Here is an 18,741-nt window from a genome sequence, read left to right as displayed (position 1 = left end):
TTGAGGACATGAGGCCCCAGCTGCCCATGAGAATCGATATGGCATTTAGCCTTGTGTCTGCCCATCTGTAAGACAGAACAGAACCAGCTTCATCCAGGGGGTTGTTTTGGGGGCCTTTAAACAGAGACTCTGGATGCCAAAGTGCCCCATGGACGTTTGTATAAATTGAGACCAGAAAGACTCTCTATCTGTTCTGGGAACCTGTCCAAACAGGAAATAAAACCCTTGCCTCTCACTCACTTGCTTGCAAGTTCTCACAGCATGAAGCAAACGCTGGAATTAGCCTGGGGGTGAGCCCAGTGCCTGTGTGGGGCCTCAGAGAGGGGAGGAAGACCGGGTCTTTTGGGAGGTGCACATTGGGCAAAGCTGTGATTTGCCTCCAAATCCCCAGGGGACAAAAGCTAAGCTGAGGAGGTCTCTGCAAGAGTGGCCGCCCTTCCTCTGAGTGCTCCATTCTCTGCCCAGACCCCCTTCTTCCCAGCCTTGGGGCAGGCAGAGGGCAAACCTCATCCAACCCCGTTATGCCCTTACCTCCCTCCCTGGGCAAGTCTGTGTGTTTGTCTATAATCTACACAGGGACGTCTGTCTGACAGACCTCATGTGGCGGAGAACAAGTGTGAAAGAGAAATAGAAAAGGGTGAGGTAGTGGGGACCGTAACCAGAAGGCCTGACTTACCCTTGCCCACCCTGGGGGTGACCAAGCTCCCTAGCGGGGCGCAGCCTGCACGGATTGGGGCCACCGCCATCGGCCAGTGGGTTGGAATGTTTTCTTGGGTGATGGGCTTCTTTAAAGAAAGAAGGCCGGGCGTGGTGGCTCAAGCCTGTAATCCCAGCACTTTGGGAGGCCAAGGTGGGTGGATCACGAGGTCAAGAGATCGAGACCATCCTGGCCAACATGGTGAAACCCCGTCTCTACTAAAACTACAAAACATTAGCTGGGCATGGTGGCACGTGCCTGTAATCCCAGCTACTCAGGAGGCTGAGGCAGGAGAACTGCCTGAACCCAGGAGGCGGAGGTTGCGGTGAGCCGAGATCGCGCCATTGCACTCCAGCCTGAGTAACAAGAGCGAAACTCCGTCTCAATTAAAGAAAGAAGGAGCGCATTCTCCTGGAATCAATGCTCACAAGTCCCTGTGTTTTGCAGTACCTGTGGAGGTGAAGTGGGCGGAGGGCTTCTTCCCGGAGTGGCTCTGGCCTCTGAGCATCTAGTGCTAATGGGTGACTTGGGAGCTAATCAGTGCTAATGCGTGAGGCTGCACGCCCCTGGGATCTTAATGCCTTAAGTCAGTTGAGAAACAAGCTCCCTGTCCTTTGGGAGAGGCTGCTGGCTGGCGAGGGGGCCGTGGCCTAGGGAACACGTCCCCCCAAGGCGCCAATGGTCCTGTTACCTCCATTCTAAAACAAGCCGGATCCCCTGCCTGCAGCCCTCCTACTAGCTCGCACTGTGGAGCTGTGAAACAGCAATTAATTGCAGTTCTCAAAACACTTGGAAATGGTACCGCTTTATCAGACTATAAGGGCAGGGAGGGGCTTCCGTGCAGGAGAGGCCAGAGGGAATCTTTTTTGAACTTTGGTTCAGGAATTCAGCTAATATCTGTTAATTACTAATGTATAAGGTTAACATTATACGATAAAACTACAAAGTGTTTTCAAATACATTTGTTTCATTTAATCATCGAAGTCACCCTAGTAAAGTGTGGGTACTCAATACATGCATTCTAGAAGTTTAAAATATGCATCATGTGTTTATTATGAAGTCAGTAGGTAAGAATGATCAGCCTGGTCCCATGAAGGCACAGATTTGGAAGAACCTGAGGCTGGCGGCTGCGGGCATGTACGAGCCTCAGCAACTATTTTCCCCCTAGATTTTCTTATTTCTTTCTTGCCCAATATTGAAAAAAAAATACTGAATCACAAAGATAAGTAGTTGCAAATGAAAACATTTTTACCTTGACATCTCAGAATATTACCCAATTCCACAGAGGTGGTGGGAGAAGCTTTGCCTGAGGCCCTGGTGCCCTGTGAAGTGTGTGTTGGGCTTCGAGGCCTGACGGGTGGATGATGTGCTGAGTAGACACACCGCAGGTTAAAAACGGCTCAAACACACACAGAAGAAATGTGCAGCACACGTGGGGGAGCCGAGCTGGAAGGCAGGGAGCGCAGCGTGGACACCGTCGCCGTCACGTTACAGGCAGTGCAGGGTTTTCGAGGGCGGCTCTGGGAGGACTCAGGATTCAGGGGACTGACTGGAGCCCTGTCCGTGTCGTCCCCATTCCCACGCCTGGAGGATGCAGGCGCGTCAAGGCATTCAGCCCTCCTCAGGAACTGGTCATGACGGTGACCTGCTGGGCCTGGGGACAGCCCACGCCCTGGTCCAGCTGGGTCACGTTCCATGAGTCCAGCATGGGAACTGCCCGTGCACCTGCTCTGTGCTTCTCTGGTTTACAGCTCCCTCCTTTCGAGCCTGAGTCCACCTGGCTTGTGTGTTCACAGGACAGGCTCCACCTCAGCAGATTCTGATCAGGCAGATTTACAGACCGTCTTGCTTACTTCATCTCCCCTGGCACTGGAATCCTTCCAGCTGTGCCTGTGGGAGGCTGTCACCCTTGTTTCTCTCATCTGCTATATTATCGCCAGTGAGGGCGGGATTGCTGTGGAGGAAGGGTTCGTTAGGGCGAATCCCAGAAGAAGAATCTCTCTGGGTTTGGAGAATGCATTTATGAAGACATAACGGTTTCATTATTTCCAAGAAAGAACCCCATCACAAAGTAGACAAGCAAAATGCAAGCAAGGCCCAAGGGTCCTGCAGAGAAGCAGTTTCTCCTTCCACCTGGGCCCCAGTCCCAGGCGTGTTCCGAGAGGCACGCTGCACTCCCTATGGGCTTGTGTATGTGTGAGCTCTACGTGTATCAGCACAGGTTGTTAACGCTGGGCAATTGAGAAAGCCTCGACTGACGGGATTTTTACGTGTTTTACACACACTGTTACTTTGTCCCTGGGGACACGGCTGTACCTGTGGTGAATCTGGAAATTGTATAGCAGAGTAGCTTCTAATGAGTTCAGGCTAGGATTGTAGCCTTGCTGATGGGCTTCGTAGTTCGGCTTGTATTCCTCCAAGGTGAACTAGAAGGTAATGTTCTCCGTTTGTAAATCGACCCGGCCTGTGCTCTGCTTGTGTGATCTGTCCCTTGAGCAGTGGCAGTTAGGGAGGACAGATGGCTTTCTGTGACATACTGAAACTGGATCTGAAGTTCAGGAGGAGGGGAAGGAGTTCTTGGTAGACAGCACAGGTCTGGGACACATTCTTTTCCTTTTGGTTGGAGAAATGGAAATTTTTGGTCTTAGAAAACAGTTTCAGCTCCTGGTGGAACAAGGAAATAAAATTACTAACAGCTTCCCAGGAATGAATTTTGTCTCTGGAGGCATAGACTTCTTAATGCATTTGAAAAGTAAGACTTGAGTAATTCTTGCTTTTCTCAAAAGTGGGGACTTTTTGTGTTGTTTCTTTGAGTAGATTAAGATTCTGCTCAGGTGTTCATGGGTGGGAGCGAAGCTACCAGAAAGAATGCAGTTCTGGAGTCACGTGGACCTTGATACCTAGCTTCTTACTGTGTTGACTTCTAACCATCCTAGTGGGATAATTGAGTCTATTTTCCAGGCTACTTGAGGATGAACGTGGAACAGCTGATGTGAAGTGACCTGCAGAGGGCTCGGTGTTGATTAAAAGCTCAGCTGATCTTAGCACCCCTTCCTTACCCCCTCTTGTCTCTGTGTCCTGGGGAAGCTGGTGGGGAGACAGTTCACAGCCAAGAAAAGCAGCTTTAGTTTTAGCACCACGGGTATGGGGAATCAGAAGACCCACCCCCATAGGGACTTGGGTTTGCAAGCCTGGGGTCTTTTGGCTATTCCTAAGTCATGTTTTTTTTTTTACAGAGATAAACACACATTAGTGTCTCAGGTGGGCTCCAATTCAGATATTTCAATACACCCTTAAGTGGGTGATTCGTGTCTGGGGATCGTATTACGTTGGGATTCTGGACGTTGCCTCTTATTAGCATGGGAATCCTACTGGGGAGCTGGGTGGGGTTGTAGAATCTGCTTTTGGAACAGGGCAGATTTGTCACTTAGAAGTTAATCAGTCCCTATTTGCGCCCTGGAACCCTTTGTGTGTGCCAGGCACAAGCTTCGTTGAGAGCTTTGATGGGTTCTCGGCGGCTTCATTCTGGAATTCTTACCTCAGGGGCAGTAAAGGATGGGGAACATTCCGGTGTAGCCCCTCAATGCCTGTGCGCCCCAGGAGGAGAGCATTTCAGGCGCTGCTCTTCAATACCTGTGTGCGCACCAGGCGGAGAGCATCCAGGTGCAGCCCCTCAGTGCCTGTGCACCGGGCAGAGAGCGTCCAGGTGCAGCCCCTCATGCCTGTGCACCAGGCAGAGAGCATCCAGGTGCAGCCCCTCATGCCTGTGCACCCCAGGTGCAGAGCATTTCAGGCGCTGCTCCTCGATACCTGTGTGCACTGGGATCACGTGGGAGAGTGGAGCAAAGCTGAAGTTCCAGGACGACCCTAGAACTGGCACATGATGGACTCCCTGCATGGGAACAACTCCCGTGTGGGATGGACTCCCCGCCATGGGTCAGGGCCTCCCTGAAGCAGGGCTCTGCCTTCTTCTGTGGCAACATTCTTGCTCCTACACGGAGCAGGTCCGCGGCTCTCCCAGGCAGGCTCTGTATCTTCCCGTCCTGAGTGGTTCTGTTGGAGCTCGGGGTCACGGGAGGCTGTTCATGGACAGGATGAAACCCCGCATTCTACAGAGGTGGAAAAATAAGACCAGAGTGGAATCGAGGCTTCTCCTTGAGAATGAACAAAGGATTTTCAGAAGCGCCAGTACCTTTTTATTCTGAAAGTCAAAGCTGCGCCTTCATCTGGGATCAGGCCTTCATCGTGTCTATAATTAATACCGAGTGCCACCTCGCCTTTCCAAGGACAGAGCTGGCATTGTTCTCACACAGATCACTCAGGAACAAATGACCCACTCATATGATTTGCTTTCGAGGAATGTTTTGTGCAATTCGGGTCACTGACTTTCACAGAACAGTCCTGCAGACTTTCTCTCGTTTTTTTCTCTCAAAGGGCAGACTTCGATGATACCGCTACGTACTCGGCAGTGGCGACCAACGCCCACGGTCAAGTGTCCACCAACGCAGCGGTGGTGGTGAGAAGTGAGTGCCGGGCGGGCTCTTGCGGGGCGCCCTCCACCTCCTTTTCTCTCTCTGCCGCGCTCACTCTGCTGTCTTGCAGGGTTCCGGGGGGACGAGGAGCCGTTCCATTCGGTGGGACTCCCGATTGGATGTAAGTGGTTTGGGTTTCCTTTTCGTGCCGTGAAATGTTTAGTGACATAGTGTGCAGTTTGAAAAAGAGGTTTCCTAAAGGCCAGATGTATTTACAGAAATTGTATTTCAGAAAACGCTTCCAGGTTTCTCCTGGCCAGTGTTAGCATTGCTGACACTTCGTTCCCATGTAATTCTATGGCTAGGTGGTATTTTTAGACCGGTGAAACATCACTTGGAGAGACTTTACATTTTTGAATTGGAAAAAAAGAGACGTCCAGAATTTTGACCTCAATGCATCATGTTGCTGTGTTTCATATTTAAGGATACTTTTTTTTTTTTTTTGAAAGGGAGTTTTGTTCTTGTTTCCCAGGCTGGAGTGCAATGGCACGACCTTGGCTTATTGCAAACTCTGCCTCCCAGGTTCAAGCGATTGGCCTGCCTCAGCCTCCTGAATAACTGGGATTATAGGCATGCACCATCACGCCTGGCTAATTTTTGTATTTTTAATAGAGATAGGGGTTTCTCCATGTTGGTCAGGCTTCTCTCCAACTCCCAGCCTCAGGTGATCTACACACCTCGGCCTCCCAAAGTGCTGGGATTACAGGCGTGAGACACCGTGCCCTGTCAGGATATTTTTTTTTCCCTCCAAAAGTCTCTTGGTCCTTGTCACGAATGACTTCAGGTCAAAATTGGGGCAGTGCAGCAGGCTTTGGTCCGGACACCTTCCCAGGCCTGGGAACTGCTATGGCCCTGAAAGGAGGCCAAGCCCTCTCTGGCCCTAGGCTGGCTTCACCCTAGCAGTCCCATGTGCTGGGTGACTGATGTCAGGTGAGGCGAGGGGGCCCCCATGAGGGCATCTTGAGGACTGGGGCATGATGGATGCACTTTCAGTGCAGCTGGTTAATGGCTTAGGAGTGAGATTTAGATTGGCCTGAACTTCCCAGGGAGGAACTTTCCATTCTGATGGAAGCTTTGATTTTACTGTAATGTGAGGCTTAGATGCTCCAGGCCACGTGCTGGGAGTGGAGAGTTGACCAAAGTGAGGATGGAGGGAGGAGCCTTCTGGCAGCTGCTGGGCTCTCTGGGAGTGGCCTCTGCCTGCTATTTCTGGGTCAATTTTATTGCTGTGCTGTGTCCAACACTCAGTGAGCTTCCAAGACCACCAAAGGGCAGGTAGGGACCAGGACAAGGTGAGCCTGGGGGGTCTGGGAGATCTGGGCGTCTGTGTGTAGACCCAGGCCTTGGGACAGCATGAAGTCCATGTGGAGAGTTGCCCCAGGCACTGATGAGCTGGGCAAGTCCTGGTGGTCACCTGGTCCCATCCCCGGGCCTCTTCTATCTATTAAAACGTTATCCTAAACAGGAACTGTGGTGCACTTACAGCATAGATCACCATGTAAGAATGCTCATGTGTTCACCACCCGAGTTTAACAGAGGGGAGTGTCTTGCTGTTTTGCTCCAGTTGTTCTTCAATGCAGTCAAATTACATAACGCAAAATTAACCATTTAACGGTGTACAGTTCAGGGTAGCTTTGATTATTTTCCAAGAACGGAAACGATCACAGAGATGATGAAAGCACTTCCCTGTGCTGTGCTGCCCGTCTCCCACACCCCTGGGAGGAAACCTCCCTCCTGATGTTTGCAATGGCTTTTTAATTTTTGTTTGTTTTTGAGGCAGGGTCTCACTCTGTAGCCCAGGCTGGAGTGCAGTGGTGAGATCTTGACTCACTGCAGCCTCCATCTCCCTGGCTCAAGGAATTTTTTCGCCTCAGCCTCCCAAGGTGCTGGGACTACAGGTGTGTGTCATCACACCTGGCTCATTTTTCTGTGTTTTGTAGAGATGAGATTTTACCATATTGTCCAGGTTGGTCTTGAACTCCTGGGATCAAGTGAACCTCCTGCCTGGGCCTCCCCAAGTGCTGGGATTACAGGCATGAGCCGCCGTGCCAGCCTGCAGCTGTTGTTTAAACTCCCCTGCATGCATGTATCTGTAAATCACACAGTTCTTTTGGTTTTAAAAATTCAGTATAGTTTTTTTCCCTGACAAGTATGTACTTCTCCCCCTGCCACACGTATTTCTGAAATGTAACTAGGCTGACACCTCTAAACCCAGTTAGTCCATTTGGGTGCACTCTAAATGAAACTCAACGGATTGAAAATACCACCGTTTGTTTTGAAGATGAGGCAGCTGTAGCCTCGAAGTCCATGTGGCTTGCCAGAAGCCACAGCTTGAGGCTGAGGTGGGATTTATTTCAACATTCACTCTTTACACACAGTCAGGTTCTCGGCCCTGCCTCTAACGACACCATAACATTGACTTTTTGACATTTAATTCTTCAGCAGTGGCTTGTCCCAGCTTTGGCTGCTGGAACAGCATGCCCTGGCAGGGGCGGTTTACAGACAGCAGGCATTGACCCTCTCGGTTCTGGAGGCAGAATCTGAGACTCCGCAGGCATGGGTTCTGGTGAGGAGCCTCCTTCTGCTCACGGCACCCTCACATGGAAGAGAGGAAGGTCTGGTCTCTTTCCCCTTTCCCAAGGGCGCTCATCACTCCGCCCTGGGGTCCCCACTCTCATGACCTCATGTCACTCTCATCACCTCCCAAAGGCCCCACCTCCTCATACTGTCCCATTGAGGGTCAGGGATTCAATACTGGAATTCGGGGGGACACAGACGTTCCTTCTGGAGGATGGACATGGCCATGGCTGTTCCGTGCCGTGTGGCAGTGACAAAGACGTGCTTCTGTGGCGGCCTGAGTGTGTCTGCTGTCAAACATGCTCCTGCCCTTTGGCCCTGAGAGTCTCCGTTGTTTCTGTGCAGTGCCCCTGTCGTCTGTGATTCCGTATACGCACTTTGACGTGCAGTTTTTGGAGAAGTTTGGGGTCACCTTCAGGAGAGAAGGCGAGACAGTCACTCTCAAGTGCACCATGCTGGTGACGCCTGACCTGAAGCGGGTGCAGCCCCATGCCGAGTGGTACCGTGATGGTGAGTAGGACAGGGCCCAGACCCAGACACACAGCAGGAGGCTTTGGGTAGAAATGTCCTTTAAACGTGGGTGTCAGTGTGGCCTTTGTCTCTGCCGCTGGGTCAGCTCCAGACAAAGTGAGGGACCGTGGAGAACCTGGCTGCCCATCATTGACCTTGAACCTCATCCTCCAGGGAGAATCCTGGAGGGGGAGACCCTGAATATAGAGCAGTCACTTAGGGACTGACCGCTTGTACAATGACAGAAGGAATGACCTAGTGTGATGTAGACTGCATTTGATGCACATTACTGCGTGGAAGGGGCTGGCTGGAGCTTGCGTGCTGTCTCCATTACTGCATGGAAGGGCTGGTTGACAGCTTGCGTGCTGTCTCCATTACTGCGTGGAAGAGGCTGGTTGACAGCTTGTGTGCTGTCTCCATTACTGCGTGGAAGGGGCTGGTTGACAGCTTGCGTGCTGTCTCCATTACTGCGTGGAAGGGGCTGGCTGGAGCTTGTGTGCTGTCTCCATTACTGACTAGAAGGGGCTGGTTGACAGCTTGTGTGCTGTCTCCATTACTGCGTGGAAGGGGCTGGCTGGAGCTTGCATGCTGTCTCCATTACTGCCTGGAAGGGGCTGGTTGACAGCTTGCGTGCTGTCTCCATTACTGCATGGAAGGGCTGGTTGACAGCTTGCGTGCTGTCTCCATTACTGCGTGGAAGGGGCTGGCTGGAGCTTGCGTGCTGTCTCCATTACTGCGTGGAAGGGGCTGGCTGGAGCTTGCGTGCTGTCTCCATTACTGACTAGAAGGGGCTGGTTGACAGCTTGTGTGCTGTCTCCACACGGAAACACTACCTCAGTAGCACTACTCTTCTTCCTGCCAGTCATTTTGTTTTAGCATTTGATGATGTGGAGGGTTTATGCTGGGTTCTTTGGAGATGTGAGCCCCTTTAGCTGCACACCCCTGTGATCCCATCACGGGCAGGAGGAAGCCGGGTGGGGCAGTGGCTGCCCAGCAGAGAAGCAGCGAGCCCCCAGGTGAACCCAGCTCACCTGAGGACAAAGTCGGCAGCCGCTCACAGCACGTCCCACCTTTACCTGCTCAGTGGCAGCCTGTGTTCTGGGCTGTGGCTGCTCCATTCACACCTGTGCTTCTGTGTAGTTGGGATTTTACCAGGTCAGGTCGGGGCTCTGTGGCTTTCGTGGTGTCTGGCTCCATTGTCCTGTCCCACCCTGAGCTGGCGCTGGCATCCTCCAGGCTTTCTTTGTCTGCTGGGGTGATTTCAGATGCAAACTGTCCGTGTTACCGTTCTTTCAGACGTGCTGGTGAAGGAGTCCAAGTGGACGAAGATGTTCTTTGGAGAAGGCCAGGCCTCCCTGTCCTTCAGCCACCTGCACAAGGATGATGAGGGCCTGTACACCCTGCGCATCGTGTCCCGGGGCGGCGTCAGCGACCACAGCGCCTTCCTGTTTGTCAGAGGTGTGGCAGCAGGGCTGTCAGGGTGCAGACCCCGGGGGTGCCCGGGGAGGGGAGGTGGCCCCGGGGGGAGGGAGGCGCTGGGAAAGGAGTCAGGAGGCTGTGAGACCACTTTGCTCCTTGGAGACCCCCATGTGGTGCCAGCTCTCCCTTGGTGCCCAGACGTGCCAGGAGCTTCCTCCAGACAGCAGACAGAAGAATCAGGACGCAATCAGGAATAGATCAGAATCGTCATTGTTTGATCGTTCGTATACTTGCTAGCATTTGAAAGTGATTCCTAAGACTGAGTGCACCAGATTCACTCATTCTCAGGGAATTTAGGCCAAGGATAAAGAAGGCCACAGTGTTGGATCCCAGGGAAGAGCTTCCTCAGTTTCCCGCTAGCGACTCATTCCCTCTGGACTTTGGCTTTGGAGGAACAGACATGATGATGACAGGCAGTGCCGTGACCTCCACCGCCCACTCCAGTGAAACTCGTGCTAAGACATTTGTGGCCAAGACAGCCAACCATCACCGGGAGCTTTATGTCAGGCAGTGTGCTGGGTCCTGGGTGCATTTCATCCTCACAGCAGACTCACCTTGAAGGTTCACTAATTTGATTTTAGGAAAAGAAAGACAAAATTTGTGAAATAAATATATATGTATATATGTGTGTATATATATATATACACATATATATATATAATATCTGTCGTATATAGCCTATAGGTGTGCACGTGTATGTGTGTATATTACATAAACATCCATGTATATGTAACGTAGGATTCTTAGAGCAATAGCAAAAGGAAATAGTGTTCTCAGGTTTCCACATGGATCCATGGAGCCTCAGAGGCATGAGGAATGTCTCTAGGGTGGAGAAGCTGGGATTTAAACTCGGTTGGAGCCTGGAGCGTGAGTTCCTGCTGTGAAGTTGTAGTGTTTTTGACATCATGTGACTAAGCAGAAGGGGCCCACCTATGGTGTGTTTTGTTGTGTGTTTTTGAGACTGAGTCTCGTTCTGTCGCCCAGGCTGGCGTGCAGCGGCCCGATCTTGGTCATGACCTCCACCTCCTGGGTTCAAGCGATTCTCCTGCATCAGCCTCCCAGGTAGCTGGGACTACAGGCATGTGCCACCACACCCGGCTATTTTTTGTGTTTTTATTAGAGACAGGATTTCACCTTGTTAGCTGGGCTGGTCTTGAACTCTTGACCATAAGTGATTGGCCAGCTTTGGTCTTCCAAAGTGCTGGGATTACAGGTGTGAGCCACCGCGCCCGGCCTTACCTGTGCTTTTATCAGTGTCTGTTCCACTCCCTCCCACTTCTGCCTGGGCTGCACCTCAGGAGCCTCTGGGTTTAGGGGCAGCCTCCTTGCTGAGGCACAGCTGACCTACGAGGAAGGCGTCAGAGTGCCCCTATGCCACGTGGCTGCCGCGCTTCGGGCTCCCATGCTCCCGGCTCCATGCTGATCATCCTGACCGTCCTTACCTGCTGCCTGGGTTCTTGCCTTCCCACCTGCCTCCAGCTTCAGGGGGGTGCAGGAAGCTTCCATACCTCATCATGATTATTTTTTCCATTGCTTCCGCTAGATCAGAGCTTAAAGGAGGACTGTATCATTAAGGAGTATTTCACTGAAAAGAAAGAGAACACATGTCAACCGAATGCATCTCACCTTCGTCATTTCCCACAAGATAGCATAAGCTTGCAAGTCTGTGAGGTTAGACACTTCCACCAAGTTCCACTGCTGTTATTAGGTGGCCGCTAACTGTCCCTTCCGTCCTCTGCGTATGCCTCCTGGTGTGACGCTCCGTCCCATACAAAGGCAGTGAATACAACATGGCTCAAATCGCCTTGCTCACTCAGCACCAGCAACAGGAAGAAAATACAGCGGGGGTGGAGAGTTTAACCATTTTCACCACTTTCCGAGGGATTTGAATGTGAGAGGAAACTGGCTCAAGGTCAAGAAATCCTTAGCTGTTAATACGCTGAGGATACATGAGCAGGAAACTGGATAGTGCTTACGCTGCTAAGAATGTGTCACAGGACAGCCTTGGTTACCAAATAAATACATATTTTAGATAAGAAAATAAATATTGAGTGGATTAACTTTCTAAGTTGCTCTGTTGGTTTTCATGCAGCTGTTACTAAAATTTAGAAACAAAAACTTACTGCCATATGGTCAATAGACTGAGAAATGAATGATACAACATTGTCCCAAACATTTGCTCAAAATTGGCAAAAAGAGTAAGTCACCCAATTGTCTAAGGATTTTGAAATAGAAGAGCGTCTAGGGTGATATTTCTCAGGTGTTAGAAATGCCAAATTGATGTTACTGTTTCGTCTGCTCACGTTATGCAATATAACAAGAACAGAAGCAGATGACCTTTAACTTGGGATCTAATGATGGAAAATTTTAGATTTGAGTGTTTTGTCGAGGATTCTAGGTTTTGAGGCTTGTAAATTCATAAATACTATTATATTTCTTGTCACCAATCCACCAGAGTAAGAAATACTCTAGTAATTTGAACACGGGGATTGAACAGTGGATGAAATCAAGTGGATAGAATCGGAGCTCGGAGGAGCTGTGAACAGGCTTTGCAGTGACCCCAGCCTTTAAACGCCATGATGTGCCTTTTCTCTCCTTGCCCCAAGACGCTGACCCGCTGGTCACAGGGGCGCCCGGTGCACCCATGGACTTGCAGTGCCACGAGGCCAACCGAGACTACGTCATCGTGACCTGGAAGCCCCCCAACACCACCACCGAGAGCCCCGTCATGGGCTATTTTGTGGACCGGTGAGTGCCTTGCCTTCTTCTGGGAATGAAAATATTCCTGCATTGAATCTTACCATGGACGACACATTGGGAAATCTTTCTCAACGCGAGTCGAGGTTCCCATTCTAGGCACGTGGCTAATTGGTTGTGTGAGGTCCTGATTAGGTGATGGTAAAGGCACCAAGTAGGCTGAGCCCGGCAGAACCACACTCGGTTTGTGTTAGTTGAAGGTGGAGCCTTGTGTGCCTGTTGCACACCCAGGAACCAACCCCACCGACGTCCGCAGGCTCGCCCTGAGCCCGGTGCTGTGATTCTGCTGAGGTCTGGGCTGTGCCCCGTTCCAGAGAGGGCCCTGGCTTTAGCAGAATTGAGGTTTGGGACCGTCCTTCCCTCCTGAGAGAGAAAGTGGCTTGAAGAATGCGAGCTCATTTCTACCGAAACTCTATTCCTTTTTCTGTGGAGGAATAAGGTGTTCTTGTTTCCAAGTAAAAAATCCAGAGCTTCAGAGTATGAAATATTGGAGTTTGGGTTTGAGTTGATAACTTACATTTAGGTCATCGTTGGAGCCAGTGCAGTTTTAACTCTTTGACTTCCCGTACTGGGGACAGTCCTCAGTGCCTGGGAAGCACACTGAGCAGAGCCAGTGGGCTTGTTCGATGTGCAATTTATGCCCTAAATACAAATTCCAGTTACTAGAGTAAATTATAGTTAAAGAAAATGAATTTAGAAAGGAGACAGATAGTGTAAGAGATGGTTCCTGGTAGGAATGTAGAATTTTATATGTATATTAAACAGAAAAATAAGGTAATTATCTCAGAAAAAAAAAAGAGAGGAAATTGGCTTTTTTTTTTTTTTTAAACTGATTAAATTCTCTTTTCTCTTCCAGTGAAGCTGCTTCTGGGGTGAAATGTTTGCCATCAAAGTAATATTTTGGGAATAGCGGGGAGTGCTGTTCAGGGCTTACCTTGAGTTAAGCAATAATGACAACAAGAATGAGAAAACCAAACTCTCAAAGTGATCCTCTTTTCTCCTGGGACAGCTGACTAGTTTTCCGGCTAAGCTGACAAAAACCATTTCCTGCACCATCTCAGCTAACAATCCACACGCCTGCTCTCATTGCAAAAAAAGCAAACGTGAAAATCAAAGCAACAGAACCTTTGGAAGTGGGGTGCAGCTCCTCGCCTGCCCTTCCTTCAGGCTTGCAACTTGCCAGCTGTTGCCTGAAGTCGAAGGTTTTCCTGCCAGACATTTGATTGCAACCTCGTCATTCCCTTTGGCTAAAACAGGCCAGGGCAGGTGGATCAGAGAGCTTTCATTAAAAATGCTGGGTACTTAGGAGGAGAGTGGTTTTTTTTTTTTTCCCCAGATGAAGACACCACTCTGGGGTTGAGTGCTGTCTCCAGAAGACTGATTTTCTGAACTGGCTCTTTTCTAGGGATTTAACATGAAGATTTTTTTTTTTTTTTTTGAGACGGAGTTTCACTCTTGCCACCCAGAATGAAGTGCAATGGAGCAATCTTGGCTCACTGCAACCTTCACCTCCTGGGTTCAAGCGATTCTCCTTCCTCAGCCTCTGAGTAGCTGGGATTCCAGGCACTCACCACCACGTCTGGCTACTTTTTGTATTTTTGGTAGGGACAGGGTTTTGCCATGTTGGCCAGGCTGGTCTCGAACGCCTGACCCCAGGTAATCCACCCACCTTGGCTTCCCAAGAAGGTTTTATTTTTACATTTTTCAACCTGTAAAAAGAGAGGTAAATCTTTCCTATATTTTTAGATTTCTGATCAGAAATTAATATTTTCAAAAGACTTCCAAATTCCACACGAGAACCATTCTAGAATGTCCTAATGTCATTCCAAGAGACTGTAAGCCAGCTTTCCCAGGGAGCCCATGTTCTTGGCCCCACAGAGAGGGACGGGGACTGGAGGCAGAGGGGGCTGAGCCTGTTTCCCTAGCCTGGGCCTCAGACAGACCAAGCTGCAGCTTGGGGGTGCCGTGACTTGTGTCGCATAAGTTGGAGAAAGAACTGTTCAGAATACGGCTAAAATAACTTTGAGGACATTTTTGCCTCAATGTGTTTGATGACAGGAACTGATCTTTAGCTATAAATTATTAAGATTCATGGGTATATATTACATGTATAATTGATATTATATGTAATATATGTATTGCATTTTCTAAATAGCTCCGTCTTTTACAGTTTGTCTATACAAGTCAATATTTTAGCAGCATGGATTTTACTGGCATGACATATTTTCCTGTTATAATTGGTGCGTGTATATGTGTATATACCTGTATATATTTAGTAGGTTGCCACATTTGCTATTGTTTTTCTTTTTAACTTGAAGATGTGAAGTAGGAACGAATAATTGGGTTCAGTGCAATGATGCGCCGGTGAAAATCTGCAAATACCCAGTCACGGGGCTTTTTGAAGGAAGGTCTTACATATTCCGAGTGAGAGCAGTGAACAGTGCAGGCATCAGCCGGCCCTCCAGGGTCTCGGATGCGGTGGCTGCCCTCGACCCCATGGACCTCAGAAAGTTACAAGGTAGGCCGCTAACGCCTGGGTTTTCACGGTGCCCAGGAGCTTTGGCTGTTTGTGTGTGATTTGTTCTCTTTCCCTCCCAACTCGATGTGAGCTGTAAGCACGCCCCGTGTGCAGAGCGTGGCACAGGCCGTATTACTGCTGTCTGACGTCTCTGCCAGCGTCGCTGTAGGAATGGGGACAGCCAGGCTGACATTTACACTCTAAAATGAATGTGCCTCACCTCCAGAAAGCTCTTTGCTGGAGTCCCAGTTCAAGTGGCTCAGAATTAGACCTTTACATTCCATGAGTGATATAATTTCAGCACATAATGACACTTAGAAGGCCGTCCTGTTTCTGAGTTTTAATCTTGCATGACACAGATTCCTTAATGGGATTGGGTCCTTCCTTACGGTTTTAAGCGAGCCACTCCATTTTTCTCACCCACGTGGCCCTTTGTATCCACCACAAAGAGCTGAGACGTGCTAACTATTACCAGGACACTTCTATGATCAGCTAGGATGGCCCCAGAGGTTTTCAAAAGACTTCCAAATTCCACATGAGAACCATTCTAGAATGTCCTAATGTCATTCCAAGAGACTGTAAGCCAGCTTTCCCAGGGAGCCCATGTTCTTGGCCCCACAGAGAGGGACGGGGACTGGAGGCAGAGGGGGCTGAGCCTGTTTCCCTAGCCTGGGCCTCAGACAGACCAAGCTGCAGCTTGGGGGTGCCGTGACTTGTGTCGCATAAGTTGGAGAAAGAACTCACAGGTCGTAGTCCTAATGCAGAGGTGATGTGCAGCCGGCACTGAATTAGGGGAAATGGGGGCTTTTGGGGAAACCTTTGCATATCAAATCAAGTGACAAGCTTTCTCCCCACAGCCGTTCATTTGGAGGGAGAGAAGGAGATTGTCATTTATCAGGATGACCTGGAAGGTAAGTAGCTCCTCACTCACTCCAGCTGCTCCACCCCGGGGGATTTGGACTTGTGGTTAGGGATGGGAGAGGTGGATGGAGCGTGGGCACAGTCTCTGCATGAAAAGTGAAAACTGCAGGTCAGGCCTGCGAGCCCAGTGTCCGCAGAAGTTAGAAAAAGGAAACAAACGAAAACGGGTAAGACAGAGAGAGCGGGAAGCAGATGTTGGGTAGCGAGTCTCAGGCGCACCTTCCACTCGGGGGTGACGCATGTATGCTTTCGGGGACTGGTAGGGAAGGAACAAGACTAAAGCTAAACGTGGTTGCTGGCTGATAGAAGATCCTTTCTCACAGATTGCGTTAGTGAAGTCGTGTGTGTAAAAAATTCGTTTTACATTTTCTAAGCCAAAATTTTATTCCTGACATTTTAACTGAAATGGTCTTTCCTGCCAAAGGACGTTCTTGGTCCTTATTTATATTTGATTTTGTGGTTATTTTCTCCCTGATATTCCTTTTAGAGAGCTTTAGAAAGAATGATATGTTAAGGAGAATCCAATATTATTATTATTATTATTTTTGTGACAGAGTTTTGCTCTTGGTACCCAGGCTGGAGTGCAATGACGCGATCTCAGCTCACCGCAACCGCAACCTCCGCCTCCTGGGTTCAGGCAATTCTCCTGCCTCAGCCTCCTGAGTAGCTGGGATTACAGGCACGTGCCGCCATGCCCAGCTAATTTTTTGTATTTTTAGTAGAGACGGGGTTTCACCATGTTGACCAGGATGGTCTCGGTCTCTCGACCTCGTGATCCACCCGCCTCGGCCTCCCAAAGTGCTGGGATTACAGGCGTGAGCCACCGCGCCCGGCCGAATCCAATATTATTAACCAGAAATCAAAAGACTTTAATTGGACTTACAATTAGAGTTCATAGAGTGCCGTGGGTGAAGGCTTATAAAGAAAGATTTTGAATCAATTTAGAGCCATTGGCTAAGGAGTGGTGATTCTGAGCTGCTCTTTAAAATCGCAGCCCTGCTCTCTCTCTTCTAGAGCTGTGGACTCAAAAAACTTTTTCTTAATTGGTTTTCTACATCTGAAGCAGATATGTCCCCAATTGATATACATGCATTGCATTTTCTGCCCCATAAAGATTTTTCTCTAGGATCTCAAAACTAACATATGTCCCAGTGTGTCCCATGAGGGACATCCCAAAAGAAGACCGTTAAGAGTTCTGGTCAAGCCAAGGTAACCTTTAAAGCCATTGTCAAATCCTCTGGCTCCAGAAGGACCCAGAACTCAGGAAAGACGTTCTGCACATAAGGAATGAAAGTGAAGACTTTGGGGAGGGTGGCTTTGTGCCGCTTCCTGGGCACCGGCTGGTTGACTCAGCCTAGTATTCTGTCCCGTGCATGATAAATCCTCCCCATTTTTTTGGTAATTAAATCACAGACATTTGAATAAATGAAAAATGGCTCCAGAGTCTATTGGAAGAGAAGGCACGCTCAAGGCAGGCCAGCCTGTGTAGAACGAGGCTTGGTTTTGGGACTCTGGAGGAACAGGCAGTCCCCCTTCTCCCTCCTCATGGGTAGACAGATCAGGGAGGAGATGGGCAGCCTGCACCACTCTGAGTGGATGTGTGGGATTCCAACCTGGCAAAGATGACGCCCGGCGAGAAGGCGGAACTTACTTTACAAATGCCACGGATCTGTGGTGACATTTGCCTTCGGTAAAGGCCGTTGTGAAGAGCACTGGGAAAGGGAAATAATGGAATGGAATGAAGAATGAAACTTCCCCAGGCAGAAACCCTGCCTTTTTGGAGAGACGGTCTGTCTATCTAGTGAGACGTGATCGTGGTGGGCTATACGTTCATTACGTGTCAAATGAAGAAAGAGCGCACGTCCTGAGGCTTGTTGGCCAGCTGGTAAAATGAAGTTCGGTGTCCGGACACAGTGGCTGTCATTTCCGCCTGGAGCAGAGACCCAGATGCCACTTTCTGCGGCCTTGTGTTGTCCTGGCTTTCAGCAAGGCAGGTTTCTGGCTCCCTGGGCCTGTGCCCGCCTCTGTTGGAGGCAGTTGTGAACATGGCGGGATTTATTCATCCTCAGGGAACCTTTCCGAGGCTGTGTGTATGCAGCGGGAAATGGGGGCAGAGGTGAGAATCTCCGGTGGGAAACTGCTGGACTTGGGGCTTGGAAACGGCCTGAGGCCTAGTGTCCCGGGCTTCGGTTCCCTGGTGTGACGCTTCGTGCACAGCAAACAGGCACCGTTTGTGGTCAGAAACACACTGGGCATGAAATCGAAATTCGGCTCGTTGATATGGGGGTTTGGGAAGTTCATCTGTTCCCCTCAGCCATTTGGACCAAGGAATACCTCCTCTAATTTAAAAAACCTTTAGCGAAGGAAAGAGACGCATAATAGTTCTAAGCGAATCATTCTGGGGTTCACAGATTTGCTATTAGGAAGTTCCCTTTTCTACCCATGTCTTTTTTCTTCAGCTGACTTTTAATTCTTTTACGATTGCTTTTGCTAGAAAGTCCTTGGCAAACTCCCCTTCTTTTAATGAAATGGAAACTCATTACCGTTGTTGGCTAAAAATCGGTCCTCTGCTGTTTCTGACTTTCTGCTGAGTTTTTCTCATCTTTTTAATCTTGGGCGACATCTTCCTCCAAACGTCTAAATGGCTGTCCATGCTCTTTCCTTACTTTCACCCAACGTGCCCAGTGTTTCTTGAATTGCTGCATTGAGAAATGGATACTCTATTCTTGGAAAGGCCAGAATAGACTCTG

At 49.6% G+C, this 18,741-nt stretch overlaps 1 protein-coding gene across 3 annotated transcripts in view; it reads left to right on the top strand.

Moving 5' to 3' along the window:
• The window catches only part of MYOM2 (myomesin 2), a 112,486-nt gene that overhangs the window by 29,368 nt on the left and 64,377 nt on the right, over positions 1–18,741 (top strand). For all 3 annotated transcript variants that reach the window (XM_074384207.1, XM_003940707.4, XM_074384208.1), the window contains 7 exons: positions 5,132–5,220; positions 5,300–5,350; positions 8,152–8,316; positions 9,613–9,774; positions 12,402–12,543; positions 14,871–15,070; positions 15,928–15,981. In XM_074384207.1, the coding sequence (XP_074240308.1) occupies positions 5,132–5,220; positions 5,300–5,350; positions 8,152–8,316; positions 9,613–9,774; positions 12,402–12,543; positions 14,871–15,070; positions 15,928–15,981 (863 nt within the window). The remainder of the gene's footprint in view (positions 1–5,131; positions 5,221–5,299; positions 5,351–8,151; positions 8,317–9,612; positions 9,775–12,401; positions 12,544–14,870; positions 15,071–15,927; positions 15,982–18,741) is intronic.

This window comes from Saimiri boliviensis, chromosome 13, assembly GCF_048565385.1.
Source record: "Saimiri boliviensis isolate mSaiBol1 chromosome 13, mSaiBol1.pri, whole genome shotgun sequence".
Lineage (NCBI taxonomy): Eukaryota > Metazoa > Chordata > Mammalia > Primates > Cebidae > Saimiri > Saimiri boliviensis.
The sequence above is the reverse complement of the archived record's forward strand: the minus strand, read 5'-3'. Positions and strand labels throughout refer to the sequence as shown.